Source organism: Oryza brachyantha, chromosome 3 (assembly GCF_000231095.2).
Source record: "Oryza brachyantha chromosome 3, ObraRS2, whole genome shotgun sequence".
Lineage (NCBI taxonomy): Eukaryota > Viridiplantae > Streptophyta > Magnoliopsida > Poales > Poaceae > Oryza > Oryza brachyantha.
In genome coordinates, this window is record NC_023165.2 from 28,836,433 (window position 1) to 28,856,933 (window position 20,501).

The 20,501-nt window shown below is 41.0% G+C and overlaps 2 protein-coding genes and 1 non-coding gene across 5 annotated transcripts; all 3 read left to right on the forward strand.

The window, feature by feature from the left end:
* The first annotated feature begins 3,874 nt into the window (after positions 1-3,874).
* Positions 3,875-3,947, forward strand: TRNAE-CUC. The gene has a single exon. It is a non-coding gene; the product is annotated as a tRNA-Glu (tRNA).
* Positions 3,948-6,009: 2,062 nt separating this feature from the next.
* LOC102702456 (translocase of chloroplast 101, chloroplastic-like) lies at positions 6,010-12,125 on the forward strand. Of its 3 annotated transcripts, none has more exons than XR_005811300.1 (3): positions 6,010-9,590; positions 10,892-10,979; positions 11,073-12,125. XR_005811300.1 is itself a non-coding variant. In XM_040521668.1 (2 exons), the coding sequence occupies exon 1, from the start codon at positions 6,049-6,051 to the stop codon at positions 9,580-9,582; it is 3,534 nt and encodes a 1,177-aa protein (XP_040377602.1). In that variant the 5' UTR covers positions 6,010-6,048; the 3' UTR covers positions 9,583-9,590; positions 10,892-12,125. The 3 variants fall into 3 exon arrangements, 1 of the variants encoding a protein (XP_040377602.1); XR_005811301.1 differs by having other exon boundaries at positions 11,082-12,125; XM_040521668.1 differs by having other exon boundaries at positions 10,892-12,125.
* Positions 12,126-16,789: 4,664 nt separating this feature from the next.
* On the forward strand, positions 16,790-20,474 carry LOC102722387 (electron transfer flavoprotein subunit alpha, mitochondrial). Its single transcript, XM_015835693.2, has 8 exons — positions 16,790-16,933; positions 17,170-17,352; positions 17,525-17,736; positions 18,490-18,647; positions 18,986-19,144; positions 19,632-19,684; positions 19,994-20,134; positions 20,235-20,474. The coding sequence occupies exons 1-8, from the start codon at positions 16,847-16,849 to the stop codon at positions 20,310-20,312; spliced, it is 1,071 nt and encodes a 356-aa protein (XP_015691179.1). The 5' UTR covers positions 16,790-16,846; the 3' UTR covers positions 20,313-20,474.
* The last annotated feature ends 27 nt before the right edge of the window (positions 20,475-20,501 follow it).

Below are 20,501 nucleotides of genomic sequence, written 5' to 3' on the forward strand. Positions count from 1 at the left end.
CACGGAGGAGCAGTGCACGAGGTATCCGTTCGACGACGACATCGACGTGCCTTGGCCGTGGACTTCGACGTCGGCGGAGGTTGTCGACGGCGGCAGAGGAGACGAACGCATCCAGACGGAGCACGAGCAGCCACAGTCACCGCCGGACTTCGACTTGGAGGGCGTGCTGCCCGCCCCGACGGACCAGAACCTGATAGGGCAATCCAGCACGGTCATGGAGGAGCAGTGCACGAGGTATCTGTTCGACGACGACGTCGACGTGTCTTGGCCGTGGACTCCGACGGCGGCGAAGGTTGTCGACGGCGGCAGAGGAGACGGACTCATCCCGACGGTGAACGGTCTTCGCGCGGACGCGGACATCATCTCGCTCCTGGCCGCCGGACAAACCGTGGACGACATTTTTGGCGCTGATCAGTAGTGTAGTGTTCCTGATCGAAATCAAAGCAGGTTAATTTAGTTAGACAAGCATGGATCAAAATTAGTTATTTGTTTGATCCGTGCCTTGCAAGTTGCAACCGAGCTCCATGAAGATATGCATTGCTCGATCGATCTTGTAATTTGAAATGAGAAGAGTTGAATTGATTCTTTTCGTAGAGTGTCATCTGAATGTAAAGTAATTCCCTTTTCAGAAGAAATTAAATTTGTCTTCAGGTCGATGGCGGCAACCGGCAACGACCGAGATGGTATCGCTACAGGATGGCCCGTCTCTCCGTGCGGCGGCGGCGCCGCCTCAGGCTCCGGCCGCTCGGCGACGGCGACACGGCGAGCAGCCGAGCGCTCCTCGCTGGTTCGCTGCACCGACGGGTAGGTAGTACGGAAATGTGGCCCAACATGCAGCGACATCATGGGCCTCGTAGGCCCACTTAGATCCGTATCATAATGGGCCGGTCCACGCTATTTCTTTCCTTATCCGGCGGGCCCTTAATCGACATAATATCTCATGGGCTGGGCCCACTCAAGCTCGTCTCACACTGAAGATTGGCTAATTATTTATGTTGACAACCCGTGAATATGACATGTGAGACCATCTGAGTCAATGATATTGGGACATGATGTCAAATAATCGAACCTCAGTAAAATCAAATCCTTAGCTGAGTCAATGACATGCCTGATGCCTTGCAACTTAGCTGCATGAACATATGCGTTGCTGAATGGATCGATCTGTAATTGATTATATTCATTCTTTTTGTAAAGCACGATTTTTGAACTAATGAAATTCATGTTCATCAGAGTTTAAGAGTGATTTATAATTTTTTGCGAGTATTCATCAGAGTGATTTGTTCCGAAACTAGTGCGCTCTGTTGATCACTATATAATGGTGACTCTAGCTTGACGACGAATCACTGTATCCATTGCTATTCCCGAAATGGGCCGAATTAGATCGGTACTAGTAGTGATCGTAGGCCCATTTGTTTTGCTCTATCCTTAGGCTCGGGGCCTATCATACCAATTTCAATTGCATAGATAACTACTAGCTTTAATTCGTCTACGGTCAATCTAATAGCTAATTTATACAATATATACTCTACAAAACATATACTATCATGTCTCACATGTTATACATATATTATGTCTTACAGCCCGTGTTGCAGCTGACTATAAATTTGTAGCTCACTACTTTTCTCTTATCTCCTGTCTCCTTAAAATATGTTTATAGCTGACTCATATAGTCCGCTGCTGTACCTACTCTTAAGAAACATAATGGTGGATCTAGCTTGACCGGGCATACGATCACTGTATCCCTCTGCATTCTCTGCCCTCTCCTGCAAATCATGATTAAAAATATATTTTGAAAACCTTATTGTTATCCAAAACAACGAGAATGATTAAAATAGTGAGTAATATTTGTTGCTATTTTCGAAATCTTCCTTCCTGATAGCAATACAAACACACGCAAATATTTTGCGTACTCCGAAAAAATGCATTGCTCGATCGATCTAATGATAAGAGTTGAATTGGGTTTTTTCTTTGCACCGTCTGATGCAAACGTAGTACTCGTTCTATTTTTTATTTGGTCCGTTTATTTTTGGATTTACGTTTGACCTTTTATGTTATTTAAATTTTTTTATATAAATATATAAAATTATAAATTAGAACAAAATAATTAATAATTATATTCTTTTTTTTACTAAGATGGATTGTCAAACGTAGGGGCCGTTTGGCATGACTCTAGCTCCTAACTTTAACTTATCTGAAGCCGAAGTTACACCAACGGTAAAGATTCTTTTTTTTTTAACGGAGTTAGTGGAAAGTCTACCCGCCTAATAAAAAACGGAGGATGTACAGCTCACCTTTTCTGTGCCGATGAAATTCGTCTTCAGCTTTGAATCTGTCGTTGTGGCTTTTGGGGAAAATTTGATTTGGCAAAAGTAATGTATGAGTATCAATCGTTGTATATATTCGCAAGCAGCGGTATATTAACTCACTACAGATTGCATTCATATGCAGTCTGTAAACAACAGCTTGTTAGTACAGCTTGCCAGTGATGGCCCGGTACAAATTTCAGTTTATCGTCAGTTAAATTCTCTGCGCTGACCATTTTGCTACACCGTATCCGCCAGTAACTCTGTTTGGATGTACAAAAATACACTCCCGTTGATAAAAAAAAAACCTTAAACTCCTGAATCAGAGTTGCCCCTCAAAGAGTTAATATGAAAACAAACTACAAGTTCTGAATTAACGTTAACATGTTATGCCTTCAAACTGATGGATTGCAGGATGCATCTATTGCGTAGTCGTGAAAGGATGAATGTGTTGCTCATAATGCGTACCATCATCCATCATTTAGCTATTGCTATTCTTTTCCTGATCGCAGGTCATATGTAGTTTTTTGCAATGGGAAGAATTGCGTCGGTTTTCTTGTGTGCTCTGTGCTCCGTCCTGTTCAGAACTAACTGAATTCATGTTCAGATCATTAACCAAAGCGTGCTGTCGTGGTCCTTTGATTTGCCAGCACAAGCTGCTGCAAATTACTACTCCCATTCCCAAAATAATTCTGGAACGAAGAGAGTATCATCGTTGTAGGAGTGATAATCTTTCGTCGTTTCATGGTATCAGTAACCTCAACATTTCAACCAAAATGGACAACAACAAAAGTCAGCAACAAAACATACGCATAGTTATTGTCTGAAATTACTGAGACTTCACTGTCAGACGCTGCAGATAACATCGAGTACAGGTGCTGACAGCAATGGTAAGGCACTGCAACTCGATCAGCGAAAGCATCCGTTCTAATCTGCTGTTTAATTTGACAGTGGTGAGGTGCCAGTTTACATTCCGACAGTAGCTTGGTTGCTTTCTGAGCTTGACGTTTTTTATCTTCAGTCTCGGACGATTCGCATTAGCAGACCTGAACTGTCTTCTTCTCCTCATCTATATATCCGTTCTTACCAAAAGTTTGACATCCATTGAGCCATTTCATATAGAATGATAGACTTTGGATCACTCTCATGTTTCAATCATAGCCATCCATATGTCATATGGATTAATAACCAATTTAGCGTAGTTAATCTAATAGTTACTAGTACTATTAATTTTGTACTAGAGTTACCATTCCATCTGTACCATTCAAATTTATATGCATAAGCAAATAGAAAGTCATATATGTTTTTATACTTGAAAATAACTATACTTCGACAAGCATCAATCAACATACTAACCAATCCATATGTTATATTTATACATATTTTCATAGAAATGCGTGGGGTATCATTTAGTTTAGAGAATGATTAAGTCATTTCATTATCGTTTGATTTGTTTGTAACGCGCACTCTGCATATCCCACGACCGTGTGGTTTAGTCATCGTCATTTTAAACCACAGAAACACAAATTTAAATGCAAACTATAAATTTATCTCTTGTGCTCGTATCAAAATCCGTTGTAGTCTAGCTGGTTAGGATACTCGGCTCTCACCCGAGAGACCCGGGTTCGAGTCCCGGCAACGGAATTTTTTTCTTCTGACTTTGTATTCTTTGTATTCCATCCATTCTTTGGGACGATAAGTACTCCAACCCGGCAACGGAATTTTCCTTCTTCTGACTTTGTTTTTTTTTGACGACATGTATTCCATCCATTCCAAAGTCCGATAAGTACTCGGTCTATTTAAAATATAAATGTTTATGATTTAGAATTTTATAGTAAAATATATATTTCTAACACTATTTAAGATGTTACTTTTGGACAACAAGTATTCCATTCACTCTAAAATCCGAAAGTACTCCGTTCATTGTAAAATATAAGTCCTTATGATTTAGAATTTTGTAGTAAAATATATATTTCTAACACTATTTAAGATATTACTTATTCTATTAACCATTTACAACATTTATGATACTATTTATCACATCAATCATTCCTTCTTCTGACTTTGTTTTTTTTGGACGACATGTATTCCATCCATTCCAAAGTCCGATAAGTACTCGGTCTATTTAAAATATAAATGTTTATGATTTAGAATTTTATAGTAAAATATATATTTCTAACACTATTTAAGATGTTACTTTTGGACGACAAGTATTCCATTCACTCTAAAATCCGAAAGTACTCCGCTCGTTGTAAAATATAAGTCCTTATGATTTAGAATTTTGTATTAAAATATATATTTCTAACACTATTTAAGATATTACTTATTCTATTAACCATTTACAACATTTATGATACTATTTATCACATCAATCATTTTTATTCAAAATTCTTTGTGTTTCATGGTAGAATACTCTCCCACCACCATCTATTCCCTATTTATTATGGGTCATTGTATTCTTCTCTACTGAATCTGCTAAACAAACTGAAAATATTTATATTTTAAAACAAAGATAATAGCACACTTGACAATTGTTTTTTTTTGTTTAACTTGATGCTGTCCTAGTGTCAAATTTCATTCTTCGAATGAAGTGCACCAGGGAGTCTATTTAAGAAAATGCTGTTTAGCTACGTGCTTCAACAGTGTTGTCTAATTATGCGCTACAGTTACAATATAGATGCCTGGTGGAGCAAACAAAAGACTGAACAGATATAATTACGTTATGTATTAGCTATGCAAATTATATTTTGAATCTATATAACAAAATAAAAAAAATCTACAGCGTGTAATGCAAACATCATCCAACAAACCACTGGATGAATATTTTCGCGCCACACGATTCATAAATCCACGCTCTTCACACAAGTCCCCTTCACGGCCAAGAGATGAAACTTCGTATACCAACCATAATAAACACAAAAACAAAAAGAGCTCAAAAACATTCTAAAACTACACAAAATCCACGACCACAATCCCCAGCGGATAAGAAGACCCAACAAAGACTCTGGTTCAAATCATCACCCGTACACCCGTGATGGATTGTTGACACATGTATATGTTACCGAATGGTATGTCTAACAAAATCTGCAACACTTGGTTGGCTGGTTCGCTCGTGTTGTTATCGTCTTCTAAATTTTATCCCTAAATTTAGTCTCCACGCATATTGCCTGGTGTATGTGTGTTAGGTGTCGTTTATCTACGATGAGCGTGCACAGATAATGATTTAGGTCCTGTTTGGTTTAGATGACTAATTCATTAGTCTTTCCACTTTAGTCTTTTTTAGTCCTTAAAAACCCAAACAGGAGGGACTAAAAGGAACTAAAATTGTATTAGTCTATTAATCCCTTCCATAGGTACTTAGTGAGACTAAAAATTTCTTCTACACCTGTCCCCTAACAAGAATTTCTAGGACTAAAGAACCAAACACCAGCTCCGGTGTCCACCCATTTTTTTAAAAAAAAACTGTAAAAAGACCCATAAGTGTCCAAAAAAATAAGGAAAAAAAAACTCCAAACCCTAACTCCATCGCCGCCGCTCGTTTCGCCTCCATCACCCTCACCAACGTGTCGTCTTCCCCCCTTCCTCCTCGCCCCTTGCTGGTTGCGACTACTCGTGGACTCCCCAACCACGCACCAACCCCCGCAAGAAATCGAGTATTTGTTTACTAATTAAAGAAGAGGCGGCGCTTTTCGATTCGTTTCTCGAATCCAAATTTTGCTGGGACCAGCTTGCCGCCGCCAGCGCCATGGAGGTGCTCCCCGTCCGCGCGCGGCTCTCGGCGCTTGACGACGACGACGACGATGGCGGCGGCACCGTCTCGTCCGGCTCATCCTCGGCCGCCACGTCGCCGGCCCGCTCGCCGTCGCCGGCGCCCGTGGCGCGCGGCCCGCGCGCCGTGGTCCTCGGGGCCCCGCGCGTCGCGGCGCAGCTCTCGTCCACCGAGGACGACGACGGGGAGGTGTTCGACGACGGCACGGACTACGAGGGGGACGAGGTGGAGGTGCTGGATGAGCTGTCGAACGGCTTCTTCCGCATCGCCAAGGTGCCACCGCCGCCGTCCTCGAGCGAAGAGTTGAGCCCGATCTCGGCCGACGAGCCGGTGGTGAGTGTCTCGTCTCCGTCCGAAAGTGGGTACTTCGGCGCGGCGGAGGGTTCCCTGAAAGAGGAGTTTGCGGGCGCCAGGAAATTCGCCGACGTGTTCGACGCTGGCGTCAGGCTCGGGTTTGAGGATGCCAACGGCGGTGTCGTTGTGGATGCCGAGAATACAGGCGTCGGTAGCTCGTTGGAGGGGAGCTTCCAGAGCTCAGGGAGCATCATCGGCGTGTTTGATGACACCGAGGTCACCAAATTAGGTGATTTGGTGAGTGCTTCAGATGGTTCTCCGCTGAATGCTGACAAGAAGGGAGCTCAGGATTTTGGTGCTGAGGTTGTCAATGACAAAGTGCCCGAGCCTTCCGTAGGCGACTCTGGGGGCAGCGCAGATGGTAATGGTATGCACGTTGAGGATGAATTGGAGGCGCAGGTTGGAAGGTCTGACAATGAGGTTGCTGAATTGCCTCCAGTGGGCAGTGCTCCAGAAGAACGAGATGCTGGTCATGAACTTCTCAATGATGATTCTGATGCAAAAGATGGCATGAACAATCATGAGAATGCAACATATTTCGTTGATTCCAGTCCTGGATATTTTGCCACAGGAGATGGCGCATCTGAGCTCTTAAAAGTTCCTTCCAATGTTGATGACTTGCATGATGTTGCCAGTGATGTTCATCATGTTGATGAGGAGGAAACTGATGGTGGTTATGAAGCCTCTGATCATATGTCAATGCCAACCTTTGGGACTAACAGTACTATTGAAATACCTGCAAATGAATCAGAGCACAATGTGCTTGCTTCCAAGGGCAGACACTTAAGTCTGGATGATGAGTTTCACGATGATAGTGCGGAGGAGGAGAGTGAGGTGAATGAGAAGGAAATAGAGTTTTTCGATTATGCAGCTTTAGCTGAGCTTCTAAGAGCTGCCAATGGATCGCCTGGACAAGGCATGGCTAAGGTTTTCCCGATTGAAACATCAGTGCCCCTTCCAGTCCCTCCAACCATGGCCAGCATTCCTAGGACAAATGTGACCTCTAGTCCTGTGCTGGAAGTGGTTCCTAACCCCGACAGTGAGATGACTGATGAAGAGAGGAAGTTGTACAAAAAGGTGGACACTGCACGAGTAAAGTACTTGCGTCTTATTCATAGACTGGGGTATGACACTGAACATCAGATAGCTATACAAGTGTTGTATCGGCTTAGTCTTGTTGAAGGCTTTAGGCGCATAAGGGTGGCAAACCATTCCTCTGAGCTTGAGAGTGCCTGGAAGAAGGCTGTGCAGCTGGAGGCAGAGGGAACAGAGGACTTGGAATTCTCCTGCAATGTGCTGGTCCTTGGGAAGACAGGTGTGGGGAAGAGTGCAACAATAAACTCCATATTTGGGGAGGACAAATCCAAAACAAGTGCTTTTCTTCCAGCAACAACTACTGTGAAGGAGATTGCTGGGGTTGTTGGTGGTGTTAAGTTTCGTGTTGTCGACACCCCAGGACTTGGAACTAGTCCCATGGATGAGAAAACAAACAGGAAAGTGCTTAACTCTGTTAAGAAGTATATCAAGAGATGCCCTCCTGATGTTGTTTTGTATGTTGATCGGATTGATACACAGCGCCAGGATGCAAACAACTTGTCCTTACTGCGATGCATTACTAGTGTGCTAGGCCCAATATGGTCCAAAACCATTATTACTCTCACCCACTCAGCAGCAGCTCCACCTGAAGGCCCTAGTGGCACCCCGTTGAATTATGCGATGGCTGCCACTCAGCGGACTCATTCAATTCAGCAAAGTATCCGGCAGGCAACTAATGATCCTCGGATTGAGAACACAGTGGCTCTTGTGGAGAATCATCACCTCTGTCGGACGAACACAGAGGGTGAAAAGGTGCTTCCTAATGGCCTTATTTGGAGGTGTTTCCTCCTCCTCCTGTGCTACTCGGTAAAGATGGTTACAGAGATTGACATCCTCTCAACTCGCCGTGCTTCTCCAGCAAACCTATTTAGTCTGCGTCTTCAGATGCCTCCACTTCCTTACTTCTTGTCATCTTTGTTGCAATCTAGAGAGCACCCAAGGTCTGCTGCTGACCAGGATGTTGGGGGTGTTGATCCTGATGAATTGATGGATGAGGATGAAGAAGATGACTATGATCAACTTCCACCCTTTAAGCCATTAAGTAAATCACAGGTTGCAAAACTGTCCAAGGAGCAACAGAAATTGTATTTCGATGAGTATGACTACCGAACCAAGCTTCTTGAGAAAAAACAGTTGAAGGAACAGCTCCAAAGACTGAAGGAAATAAAGAGAGAGGGAAACAACAATGATGTACTTGGTGACGATGATAATCCTGATGATGAATATGAGACAGATAGATCTGCCATGCCAGATTGGGCCTTGCCATCTTCATTTGACTCTGATGATCCAGTATACCGTTATCGGTGTCTTGAACCTACACCAAACCTTCTGGTGCGCGCTGTTACTAACCCTGATGGATGGGATCATGATTGTGGATTTGATGGCGTGAGCCTCCAATACAGCCTTGATGCGGCCAATTCATTTCCAGCTTCTCTGTGGGTCCAAGTTAACAAGGACAAGAGAGAATCAACCATTCATTTGGAATCCTCGGTATCAGCTAAGCATAGAGAAAATGTTTCAACCCTCGCAGGCTTTGACATCAAAACCATAATGGACCAGCTTGCGTACACTCTCAGAGGTGAGAGCAGATTCAATAACTTAAAGAAAAACACAACTACTGGAGGTTTGTCCATGACTTTCTTGGGAGATACCATGGTGACTGGAGCGAAGTTTGAAGACAAGCTATCAGTTGGTGATAGATTAACACTATTAGCAAACACTGGTGCTGTATCCATTAGAGGTGATACTGCATATGGAGTGAATATAGAGGCAACCCTGCGAGAGAGAGACTATCTCATGGGCCAAGACCTTGCAAATTTGGGAGCGTCCCTGGTTAGATGGCGTAAAGAATGGAACATGGCTGCAAAGTTGGATTCTCAGTTCTCTTTGGGAAGAGCTTCAAATGTGGCTGTTCATGTTGATTTGAACAACAAATTAACTGGACGGGTCAGCATCAAGGCCAATACTTCAGAACAATTGAAGATTGCTCTATTAGGTGTCTGTTCAATGACTATGTACTTATGGAGCAGGATGCATCCTTTTGCAGATCGTAATTATTAATGGCACTGGTTAGTACAACAATTTAGAATTTCCTGACAATTTTATGCTCTTGCCAATTATATTTGTTTCTGCTTGTATCAAACTGCCATTGAAATTTCCCCAGTTCTATGGCCAACTCATTTTCGCCTTGTGTACTTGTTTATTTTGCTATAGCTACAGAATTCGTGCACATTTATAAATATGTAAAACAGCACAGGCAGCCTTTTTTTTTCTTCTTACTAATGTTGCCAACTACATTTTCTGCTACTTATCAATCATGTACAGTTTGGCTTTTCATTGTGGAACTGCCACCTGTTCTTCTTTTAATAAGGAAAATTTGTCTACCGGTTATTATAATTATCCTTAGTTTCTTCTAGCTTTCCATAGTTCCATGTTTAAACATCAGTGTATGAATAATCTAGGAACTCATAGGATGCACTGCATAATGGACCATTTATTCCAGAACTGGTTAGAAATAGTGATTCTGCGTGTGCAAATGCAATGGGCTCAATTCAAATTGTATTTGTCAATTGGGCTAAATGGCTTTGATAGCGTGAGAGTTAATGGGCCAAATGCCTGAAAAAGCAACGAATTTCACTTGGTGGCTACATTTCAACTAAAGCAACAAATTCTATTTCCCAAGTGTTTTAAGGTTAAGTAGTTATATCAGTATAAGTGCGTAGCAACAATTCAATTATTTTGTTCCATTGAAACCGCAAATTCAAATATACCTTTGAATCTGCTTTCTCATGCTCATATTGTCTACATTTCAAAACCGTATTTCTCTTGACGGGTCACAAAGGTTTTGTCCTTTCTTGGAGCCTTCAATTCTATGGTAAACCATAGGTGTGTGTCCAATCTATTAAGTACTTTATGATTAGTAGATAAATTTGGATTAAAAACAACGTAAATGAAAATCACTTTATAGCTGATAAGTTGGTATATGGGCTAGTAAACTCATCACATGTGCAATGATCATTAAGAGTCTGTGTTGTACAAGAGGCCCAGAACTGATTCTTGCTAGTTGCTTTGTTGAAAATTTACCCAAGTACATTCGAAGTAGTGAATGGAGCTTTGCTAGAAATTATGCTGATATGTTTAGAAAACTTTAAGATGCTGCTGTATTCAAAAGTTCTGAGATCCAATAGTTCAGCCACACATCATTTACATCCTTAACTTTTGATTCCTGAGGCGCATGAGAAAGAGCTCGGAAACTTCAGTTCTGTGCTCGCTAGGGATATAAGTTGAACCATCACTTTCAGTCAAGAATCAAGATAAGTGTAGTTGTGCTGCCATTTGATGTTTACTTCCCTCCCTTTGATGTGTGCAGTTGGTGGACAACTTTAAGAGCAGAAGAACAAGATCCACTCTTGTTTTGGAGGTGACCGGGGTAACAGCTGTTAAACCATAATACCATAGTGAGTTACTACCATTTTTTTCTCTCCGTGCTGCCTCTTTCGATTATCGTCTTATATCTATTTTTTCACTCTTTGGTGCCTCTTTCGATGAAGCAACTACAGTTCGGCAACGGCAAATACAAGAAGTCTAGATGTTGGGTAAAACGAGAACCATGATATTAAACTCAATGTTAATGGTTAGTAAACTTTTTGAACTATATTTGTGCCCTTTGTGCCGGACATCTGAAAGAGAAATTATAGTTTCTTCTAGCTGTTACCTTGTGTTAGACAACATATGTTGTCCTGATGTACAGGCTGAAATCAAAGGTTATCACGTTGGTCGGGCCTTTTTGTTTGGTAATATCAATGACAATTTCTTTGTGGATATCTGAAGATAAGATAAGGTGCTAGGAAAAGAAAGCCAGTATTGGTCCACTCGCCCACTCGGCATTGGCTTATCCTTGCAAGTTGGGGGCTTTCTTTCATTTCTTGGTTTAGGATTCTCAGGTCATTAGTTTACATCAATAGAGGAATCAAATTCAAAGTCACTCAGCTCGTTTCTTATGTTTTTTTTTGTTTCCTTCTGAATTATAACAAACACATATGATGTTTCAGATTTCAGTAGGATTACAAAATTTCAACCATGGTATTTTTTTTAATAAAAAGCAAACATGATTTCCTGGGTATAGTCTTCCATAAGCAGGACTCTTGCTTCCAGATCAAAAGCAATAACACAGAAAGATCATTTGCACAACCAGCGTCTCTCTTGCAAGTGCAGGATACATGCTTCCTGACAAGTAACAACCATTCCAGATCACAAGAAATGGAAGGAAAGGGATAATTTGGTTGATAGGACAATATATGCAATGGTCCAGACTCCAGACTGTACGTGTACTACCAATACTGCATATAGCAGATGTTTGCTCAAACAATCTTTCTTTCACTGAAAGAAAAGCAGAACTTGCGTAATAAACACATCCAAGTACCTATCTGCCTTTGCATAAAAACATAATTTACACTTTCTTCCCAGAAATCATCAACATGCTGTTTTTCAACAACTTCACCCCAAATCAAAAGGACAAAACACAAATATCATTTCATAGTTTCACAGCTTAATAACGTGGAACATGAGTAGGGTTTTCTCAATTCTCATAACTTTGCACAAAACCATTTTACATACTTTCTTGAGTTCATGGCTAGAAGGATTTTAGCTCCAGCACCCACCACATGAGCTTATCATATGTTGCCAAGAAAAAAAACATGAACTACATACCTTCTCCAGTTCTCCATTCAGATTACACCCATCACTACCTAGTTAGTCCTTCATGATGCATGAGTTCATGTTCATGGCCCATATATACTCCATCCATCCATCCATAGTTTAACAAGACTTACTCCAATTTCCCCACTTTTTTTGGTTCAGTTTCTTGCAGATCTGACCAATCAAGACATGGCCATGCCGGCAGGCAGGCAGCAGCATGACCATGCAAGTTCATTAGTTCAGATCTACCTTTTCTTTTTATGTGTGACCCCAGGGAGCCAAGAACATGACTCTCCTTATGGGATCTTCCGCCGCCGAGCCCCGGCAGTCGCCGCCGTGGCTCGGGCTGGCGGCGGCCGGCCTCGCCGCGCCGGCGGTGCCATAGGCCCGCCGGAGCTTGTCACGGAGGGCCTGTTTGACCTCGTGAGTCCAAGAACCCGAACTTTCCCCGGGAAAATGAGGAGGCTTCATGGCAAGAAACACAAGAAACAAAAAAAAGAGATGGTTTTCTCCTGGAGTCGCAGGTAGAAGACGAAGGTAGCAGCAAGCAGGTGGTTGTAGTAGTAGAGATTCATTCACAGGCTTAGCAGATGGGGCCTATTTATAGGCGAAACGGGAGCAGCGAGTGGGGTGCAAAAGGGGATTCCACTTGCAGGGTTTGGTGCTCGCGGAATCGGGTTCTTCCAGGGCAGATGCAAACTCCAATTCCAACCCGATTAGTGTACATGATTACGATTATCTTATCGGTTTTATTGTGTGGTTTTGGTGGGTCTTGTGATGTTGATGGGAATCGTTAATCAGGGTCCACTTGGTATTGTGTTTTTTTGTTTAAAACGGCTGTCGTCAAATTGCTCTTGATAAGCAGTTGCATAGAAAAGTGTGAGCGGCTATGTAGCATTACTTTAGAAAAATGGAGCGATCTTATCCGTGTTTAGGTTGCGCTCTTTCGTAAGATGGTAGATAAAATATTTTTTAATTTCTATAGCTATTTAGTGATATAAATGATAAAATTAATTAGTATAAAGTTAAAAAATACTTTAGAAATATGTGAAATGTGAGATAATAAAGTTTTATGTAGACTTCTTTTAAGAAAAACACATCATTAACGGTTTAAAAGTGTGTGTAAAATCCGAGGCAAAGTCCTAGAAAAAAATAGTACTACTTTTGTCCCATATTAAGTTTATTTTTTTAGTTTTTAGATATACCTTTGTCCCATATTAAGTTCATTTTTTTATCCCATATTAAGTTTATTTTTTTAGTTTCTAGATATAATGTTTTGACTCTTTGTCTTTTTTAAAATTTTTTTATGGATGGCATTTTTATTGTTACTGGATGGTAAAACAGGAATATACTTTATGGATGGTAAAACAGGAATATACTTTATAAACGTGACTAATTTTTTTTAAGTTTTTAATATTTTTTTAAATAAGACGAATGATGAGAAAAAAAAGAAAAATAAAGTTATTACGAGATAGAGGTAATACTAAGACGTTTCTTGTTTCCATCGTCCACCTCTTGGCTCCTTCGTACGGTGTCATGTACATTTTTCTTGTCGTTAATATTCCGATGAATCTTCTCATTTAGAGAAGTACGTGGAAGGGTGTGTGTATATGACATAAGTTTCCTACATGGACTTTAACGTAAAACTTTAGCCTTTAATTTCTCTAGTACTATATTATCAACAAATACAAATTTGATATAATTTAAAAATATTTTGAAATACATATACAATAAAATTATGTGCATCACAGAAAAATATTGGACCACCTTTTATTGCTTATATTTCATTTGCATTAAACCTAAATAAATTTGTTATTATTTTGGTTCGCTACGGACGGAGTGCCACTCCCGAAGAGAAGAGAAGAAATACAATTTTCCAATATTAATTGAATTATACTTCACATAACGAGAAGTGTCGAATTGTTGAAAGAGGCACATGGTGTGTGGTCGCCTTCGTAGAGAAAATGAACATTCAAGCGACAAAGAGTATCCAACACTAACAGCTGCTGTTGCATAGATGGTGATGGTGATTTAATGTTCGGGAAAATTGGGGAGAAAAGTGCAGTTGCGTAGCAACTCAGTAAAAACTTGTTAATAAAATGACTCACTTTTTGGTAGGTAATTGTCCATACCAAAAGCACCTATCATAGTTAAAACTTGAAACCCCTATCCTTCACCTGAGAATTGAGACCACAGAATATAAGAAATTTGGATTGTTTATGTGGAATTCAAAGTGACTACAATTAAATTCCACCCCCTAATGCCAATAAAACATTAATCGCCTTATCTTTTTGTCTCTGCTTTTGTTTATAAGCCAAAACTTAAATTTTTAACCTTAAATTTGGAATTAATTTTGAGTTTTTTTGCCGAAGTTTATTTTATAGTTTTGGCTTTTGGATTGCTAAGAATTCATATATTAAGTTTTATTCAGAAAATATTTTTCGTTTGTAAATATGTAGCCAAACAATTACCTCCCTATATCCCATAATACCCCTAGTGTCTATATCTAAAATCTTACCTCATATGTCCTAAATTAAATCAACTTTTTAAAATAAATGTTTAAATAAATCTCTATATACATTCTAGAAGTTTTTAAGCCATTGCAAATTTTCTACTGTTTTAATCATTATCGTAAAAATGCATAAAAATTATAAAAATAAAACTAAAATTATAATTCCAATAATGTTGTTGCCATATGAAAAAAAAACGGTGCTGAATTTGCAAAAGCCCTAAAGTTTTTTCTTTGTTTGGAGCGAGCGAGTGGATGACTCCACTAAATAGTGCATGGATGAGTGATAGATCCTTTGTCGATCAACAGTAGTGCTGAAAAAGGGGATGGACTCGTCAGTCATCACTAATAATGGTGTATCAGCGGTAGTTAGTTTTGCACTTTTGGCGTTTGGCTTGGTTTGTCGTCGTGTTGAGCGAGGCGAATAATAAATTAATAACCCCTAGTGTGGGGTTACAACAAACTCAACGAATAATCTATCATATCATCCGTCTTAAAAATTTTAGATGAAACAAAATGTGAGTCATATATTTCATCATCTTAAAAATATAGCATCATCTCTATTAAAAAATAAACTTTAAATATAGATATTCACTCTCCTCCCTCTGTATCTCACCGTCTAATCCTAATTTAAGAGTACAATAACAATATAAGATATCATTGTTAAATATTAATAAAATATATACGAAAATATCATTGTTAAATATTAATAAAATATATACAAATAATATATTTAGATGTTCTGTTGCTGATACGAATATAGAATCTAATTTTTTCAAAGTAAGGTTGATAAAATTTAGACGTGCTGATCTGTGAATGCTCTTGAGGAGGAAGCGATTAATTGCGGGCCAAATATTGACAACCTCCGTGCTGTCCACCATGCAGGTGGCCAGCTGGCCACCCATGCACTGCTGCTGGTGGTGCCCATCGCTCTCGTGGGCCCCACAGCTGACTTGGATTCCTGTCCTTTTTCTCCCGCCGTGGGCCCCACCCGTCACCCTCACTAGCTCAGCTCAGGTCATCGTCTGTTTCCTCTCCCTCGTGAGCTCTCACTCTGTGTCTGCTTGAGTGCGTGTGTGTGGCCATGTTTTGTGTTTGGAGCCGTGTAGGTGTAGCCTTCACCGCTGACTAGGGCATTTGAACTGTCTATTGTCTTTCTTTAAACAAGCATTTAATCAGTCTGGTTAGAGGCTAAGATCGATTTTGCAAGCAATCCCTATGGATTAGCTTGGCATTAAACAAAAGAGATTAGTCCTAATTATTGTTAAATACTTAATATTCCTAAGGGCATGTTCTTTTCAGTTTTGTTATTAGCCCATTAGCCTTAAGTCAAATGAGAAATATGATTAGCATATTAATATTTAAGAATTAAATATTAAAAGTTGGAAAATGATTTTTTAAAAGAAACTTCTATAATCTATATACATTTTTTTGCACAAAAATACATAATTTAGAAGATTAAAAGACATGCTAACGGATATGAGGAGGATGGCTAATCTTATTTTATTACGTAGTACGGGGCCGAGTCCTACCATGTTTTAAATTCTAGCTGTTCGGTGGTCAAGATTCAAGAAGATACTCAACCTCTCATCGTCTGCTGATTAGCTTACCAGCCGTAGACAAAACACATTTTTTATAATTAATTTAAAATTATTTTTCTCAGTTTAATTACCAACGAAGGTTTTTAAAAATAGCTTTACCCATAAATTATCAAACGATCAAGCAACCAGCTATGGAATGCAAATGTTGGCCCAATTCATGGAAAGCCCATCTTATTGTTTGAAAAAGCGAGGCCCATTTGAGTCTGTCCTGGGCCTGGTGGCGTAGGAGAAGCCCATGCCGATTGCTGGGCTGGGCTCTCCGGTGACCCCTCGCCGCCGCCGTCGTCCTCCTCCGCCCGGCAAACCGGCGGCGAACGGAGCAGCAACGTTCGGCAGCCTTGCTTGCCTAGTACTCCTGCTAGGAGTGTACCAACTGCAATGCGGATGGATAGATGGTGATGCAGCACTGACGTGGCAGTTTGATGCCGTCACGTCTCCTCCCTCCTCTTGCATCCGCTTCGCTTCGCTGCGCTGCGCTGCTCTTCACTTTGGGTTCCGATTCGAGAGAGCAAAGGGCATGGCGGCGATGGTGGCGGGTGCGTTGAGGAGGGGGACGGCGACCGGCGCCCGCGCGGGGTTCTTCGCCCGATCGCTCCGTAGATTCGTAAGCTCTTTCGTCTCCTTTCGCATTCGATTCCGTTCAGTTCGGCTTGGTTCGTGTCACTCGCCGATCGGGAGAGGATGGTGCGGCCGGTAAATCTAGGGCAGTGTTCGTCTCGCCCTAAGCTTTCGGCCGATAAGCACACGAGAGGATTTCTCGTCGCGATTTCGTCGGATTCGTCGCTCCATCGATTGGCTCCGACTGTGCCGCACTGCTTAGCCCTGATGCCGTGGTTTTAGGTGAGCACACTGGTCGTAGCGGAGCACGAAGGCGGATTCGTGAAGCCCTCGTCCCTGAGCGCATTGGCGGCAGCGGAGGCCATTGGCAAGGAGAATAGGGTTTCTCTTCTGTTGGGCGGATCCGGGCGGGCGCTGCACAAGGCTGCGGAGCATGCTGCTTCCAGCCATCCATTGGTCTCCGAGGTATTGTCATGTGCTACATCTTGTTCCTGTTTGTTGTTGTTGTGCTTGGATGATTAATTCACTGTCTATGTTTGCGTCTGTTATACTGAATTCTGCCTTTTGATTCAGGGGAAGAGAACACAAATTGTGCTCTTCGATATTGTGCTTATCAGTTGGTTTGCTTGCACTGCAGGTTCTTGTTGCTGATTCAGATGCCTTTGCACATCCATTAGCTGAGCCTTGGGCCGAGTTACTTCGTTCTGTTCAGCAGAAAGGTGGCTACTCCCATGTTATAGCGGCATCAACCTCATTCGGGAAGAATTTGCTTCCACGTGCTGCTGCTCTTCTTGATGTATCCCCTGTTACGGATGTCACTGCAATATCCGAGGGACGCTTCTTTGTGAGGTTTGTCATTACACATTTATACTCGTTACTATGAATCTTAGCATTTAAAGAGATTCTGAAATGGCAAACAATGTTTGGCTATCTGCCATTCTGTGTAGTGAGCACACTTCACAAATGCTCAAGGTTATAGCATGATGTTTTGTAATGGATGATGCATACATGTTATGTAGCACATGAGCCACTTTCCATGCATTAACAAATTCCTACTTAACTATGTGCAATCTCCAGACTACCCTCTGTTTGGTACTAAATCTGTATGAATTGCTAGTGTTCTTCATAGTCTATGCTCTGTGGTAGTGTGGCATTGCTTTGTTCATTTTGAGCTGGCCCTGGCACCTTTTCTAATGTTGCTTAATATTGGTCTTTCCAATTTCCATTTTCTTTGGACGGTTATCTCATTAGTTTATGGACAACCTAAGGAGTAAAGATGCATCATATGATCCATTTCTCATGGGTGCATAATGGCCTCCTGCAATTTCTTTCTGCCTGCAGCCCTCTATGTTTCTTTTCTGGGGATCGTTTTATCCATATGGAAAACAATGGTCTGCAGGGGTAACACTTGTTCCCACCACAGACCCAACGTTGGGTGGGTGAGCTCGCAGCCATTAACCTTATGTGCCCACCACTGCACGCCCAAGACTGTTGTCTCTTCTTATCCATATGCATTGCATGCCTTTATGCCATAGTAAATTAAATGGTGAATATCATCCGAAATTCCATGATTTAATTAAAATTTTATACTACCGAAATCAGGCCTATTTATGCTGGAAATGCACTTTGTACTATGCGATATACTGGAGAGGATCCTTGTATGATGAGCATTAGGTCAACATCATTTTCCCCAACAGAGGCTATGTCAGAAACAAAAGTTGCACCTATCTCCCAGGTTGATCTCTCTTTCCTCAGTGAAGGTTTGTTTGGTCTCTTCACCATATTCTTCTATTAAGAGAACAATGTTCTAATCCATTCTGTTTTGTTCTTTTTTGGATCTTCATATTGAAAAATAATGTTGAGTTATGCATTGAACTATGGAAATCAACTGATGGTTACCAGATAGATTTATTGTCTATGTCCTTATGTTTTGTTGTCTACGTCCTTATTTAGGCTTCCGATGAAATTAAACCTTGCTGCAGGACCAAAAAAACTGTTGATATTTAATATGGACACTTTCCTGACACCAAATTTAGGCATATACTACGTACATGCTACTCCCTCTGTTCAGAAATATTATTTTCTTATCACTGTACAGGAAGCTTGGGGAAATCTGCATGGGTGAATCTGAAATCCCAAGATACAGAACGGCCTGATCTTGCAAATGCAAGTGTAGTAGTAACTGGAGGCAGAGGTTTGAAAAGTGCTGAGAATTTCAAGTTATTGGAGCAGCTTGCAGAGAAACTTGGGGCAGCAGGTTTGTACCTTATATTATTTTTTCCCAGTTGTTCTCTAGTTATCTGAACTTAAGGCATTGTTTAGTTCCCAAATTTTTTTTCCAAAAACATCACATCTAATTTTTGGACACCTAAATAAAGCATTAAATATAGATGAACCAAAAAACTAATTGCACAGTTACGGAAGAAATCTTGAGACGAATCTTTTTGAGCCTAATTAGTCCATGATTAGCCATAAGTGCTACAGTAACCAACATATGCTAATGACGGATTAATTAGGCTCAAAAGATTCGTCTCGCGGTTTCCAGGCTAGCCGTGAAATTCGTTTTTTCATTCGTGTCGGAAAACCCCTTCCGACATCCGATCAAACATTTGACGTGACACTTCTTTCAAAAATTTTCCTAATCTAAACACCACCTAAGTAGCACCCATATTCTTTGAAAGCTCGTGTGGAATTTTCTGCATTTATCTCTGCATTTATTTTCTGACAGATTACCTTCTCTGCAGTGGGTGCGACCAGAGCCGCTGTTGATGCAGGATTTGTTCCAAATGAACTTCAGGTAAGCTCTATGCCATGTCAGAAAATAATTAAAAAATGTTATTTGATTCATGCCAATGTCAGAACGCAGAAGATATTGGATGGATTAAGCTAACGTTAAACCTTAGATTCTAACATGTTCCACGACGAGAGCGTAATGAATCTTACTGCATTTGTGGCCTAAAGAAAGAAAGCTTACTATATTAGTGCATTCCCATCGCGATAGCCGTGAACTTATGCAGTTTTATCTCTTTCACCTTTCTGCTTAAATTATTGTTTTTCTTGCCAGGTCAATCATTATTTTTGTTGCAATGATCGTATTTCCCCGCAGGTTGGTCAGACTGGGAAAATAGTTGCGCCTGAGCTGTATATGGCTTTTGGAGTATCTGGAGCAATACAACACTTGGCGGGAATGAGAGACTCCAAGGTTATCGTGGCTGTCAACAAAGACGCAGACGCACCCATATTCCAGGTCTCATCTTGGGTTCTACAGAGCTGCTACCCTTAATAGTAGTCTTTCAAGTTTCAGCCTCAGGATTCTGATATTGTTATGTTATAATCATGTTGGCCAGGTTGCGGACTACGGAATTGTTGCTGATCTATTCGAAGTTCTTGACGAACTTCTACAGAAGCTACCTGACAAGAAATGAGTGTGCTAACTTGATAATCCGTGTCCATGTCATATTCGTTGGTATTATGTTGTTAATAAGATGAAGCATCCTCGTAATGTTATCCCGCCAAAAGAGGAAAGGTTCATATGCTCACACAGGCACGAATAAATGAGCACAATGCGTACTGTCGTTTTCTGTAGATACGCTTGGACTAGCAATTATTTCCTT

Coding starts and splice junctions, on each gene's coding strand:
- LOC102722387 (XM_015835693.2), top strand. CDS start 16,847: ATGGCGGCGATGGTGGCGGGTGCGTTGAGGAGGGGGACGGCGACCGGC. Junction 16,934..17,169: donor CCCGATCGCTCCGTAGATTC/GTAAGCTCTTTC, acceptor CCGTGGTTTTAG/GTGAGCACACTGGTCGTAGC. Junction 19,145..19,631: donor AGAGAAACTTGGGGCAGCAG/GTTTGTACCTTA, acceptor CCTTCTCTGCAG/TGGGTGCGACCAGAGCCGCT.
- LOC102702456 (XM_040521668.1), top strand. CDS start 6,049: ATGGAGGTGCTCCCCGTCCGCGCGCGGCTCTCGGCGCTTGACGACGAC.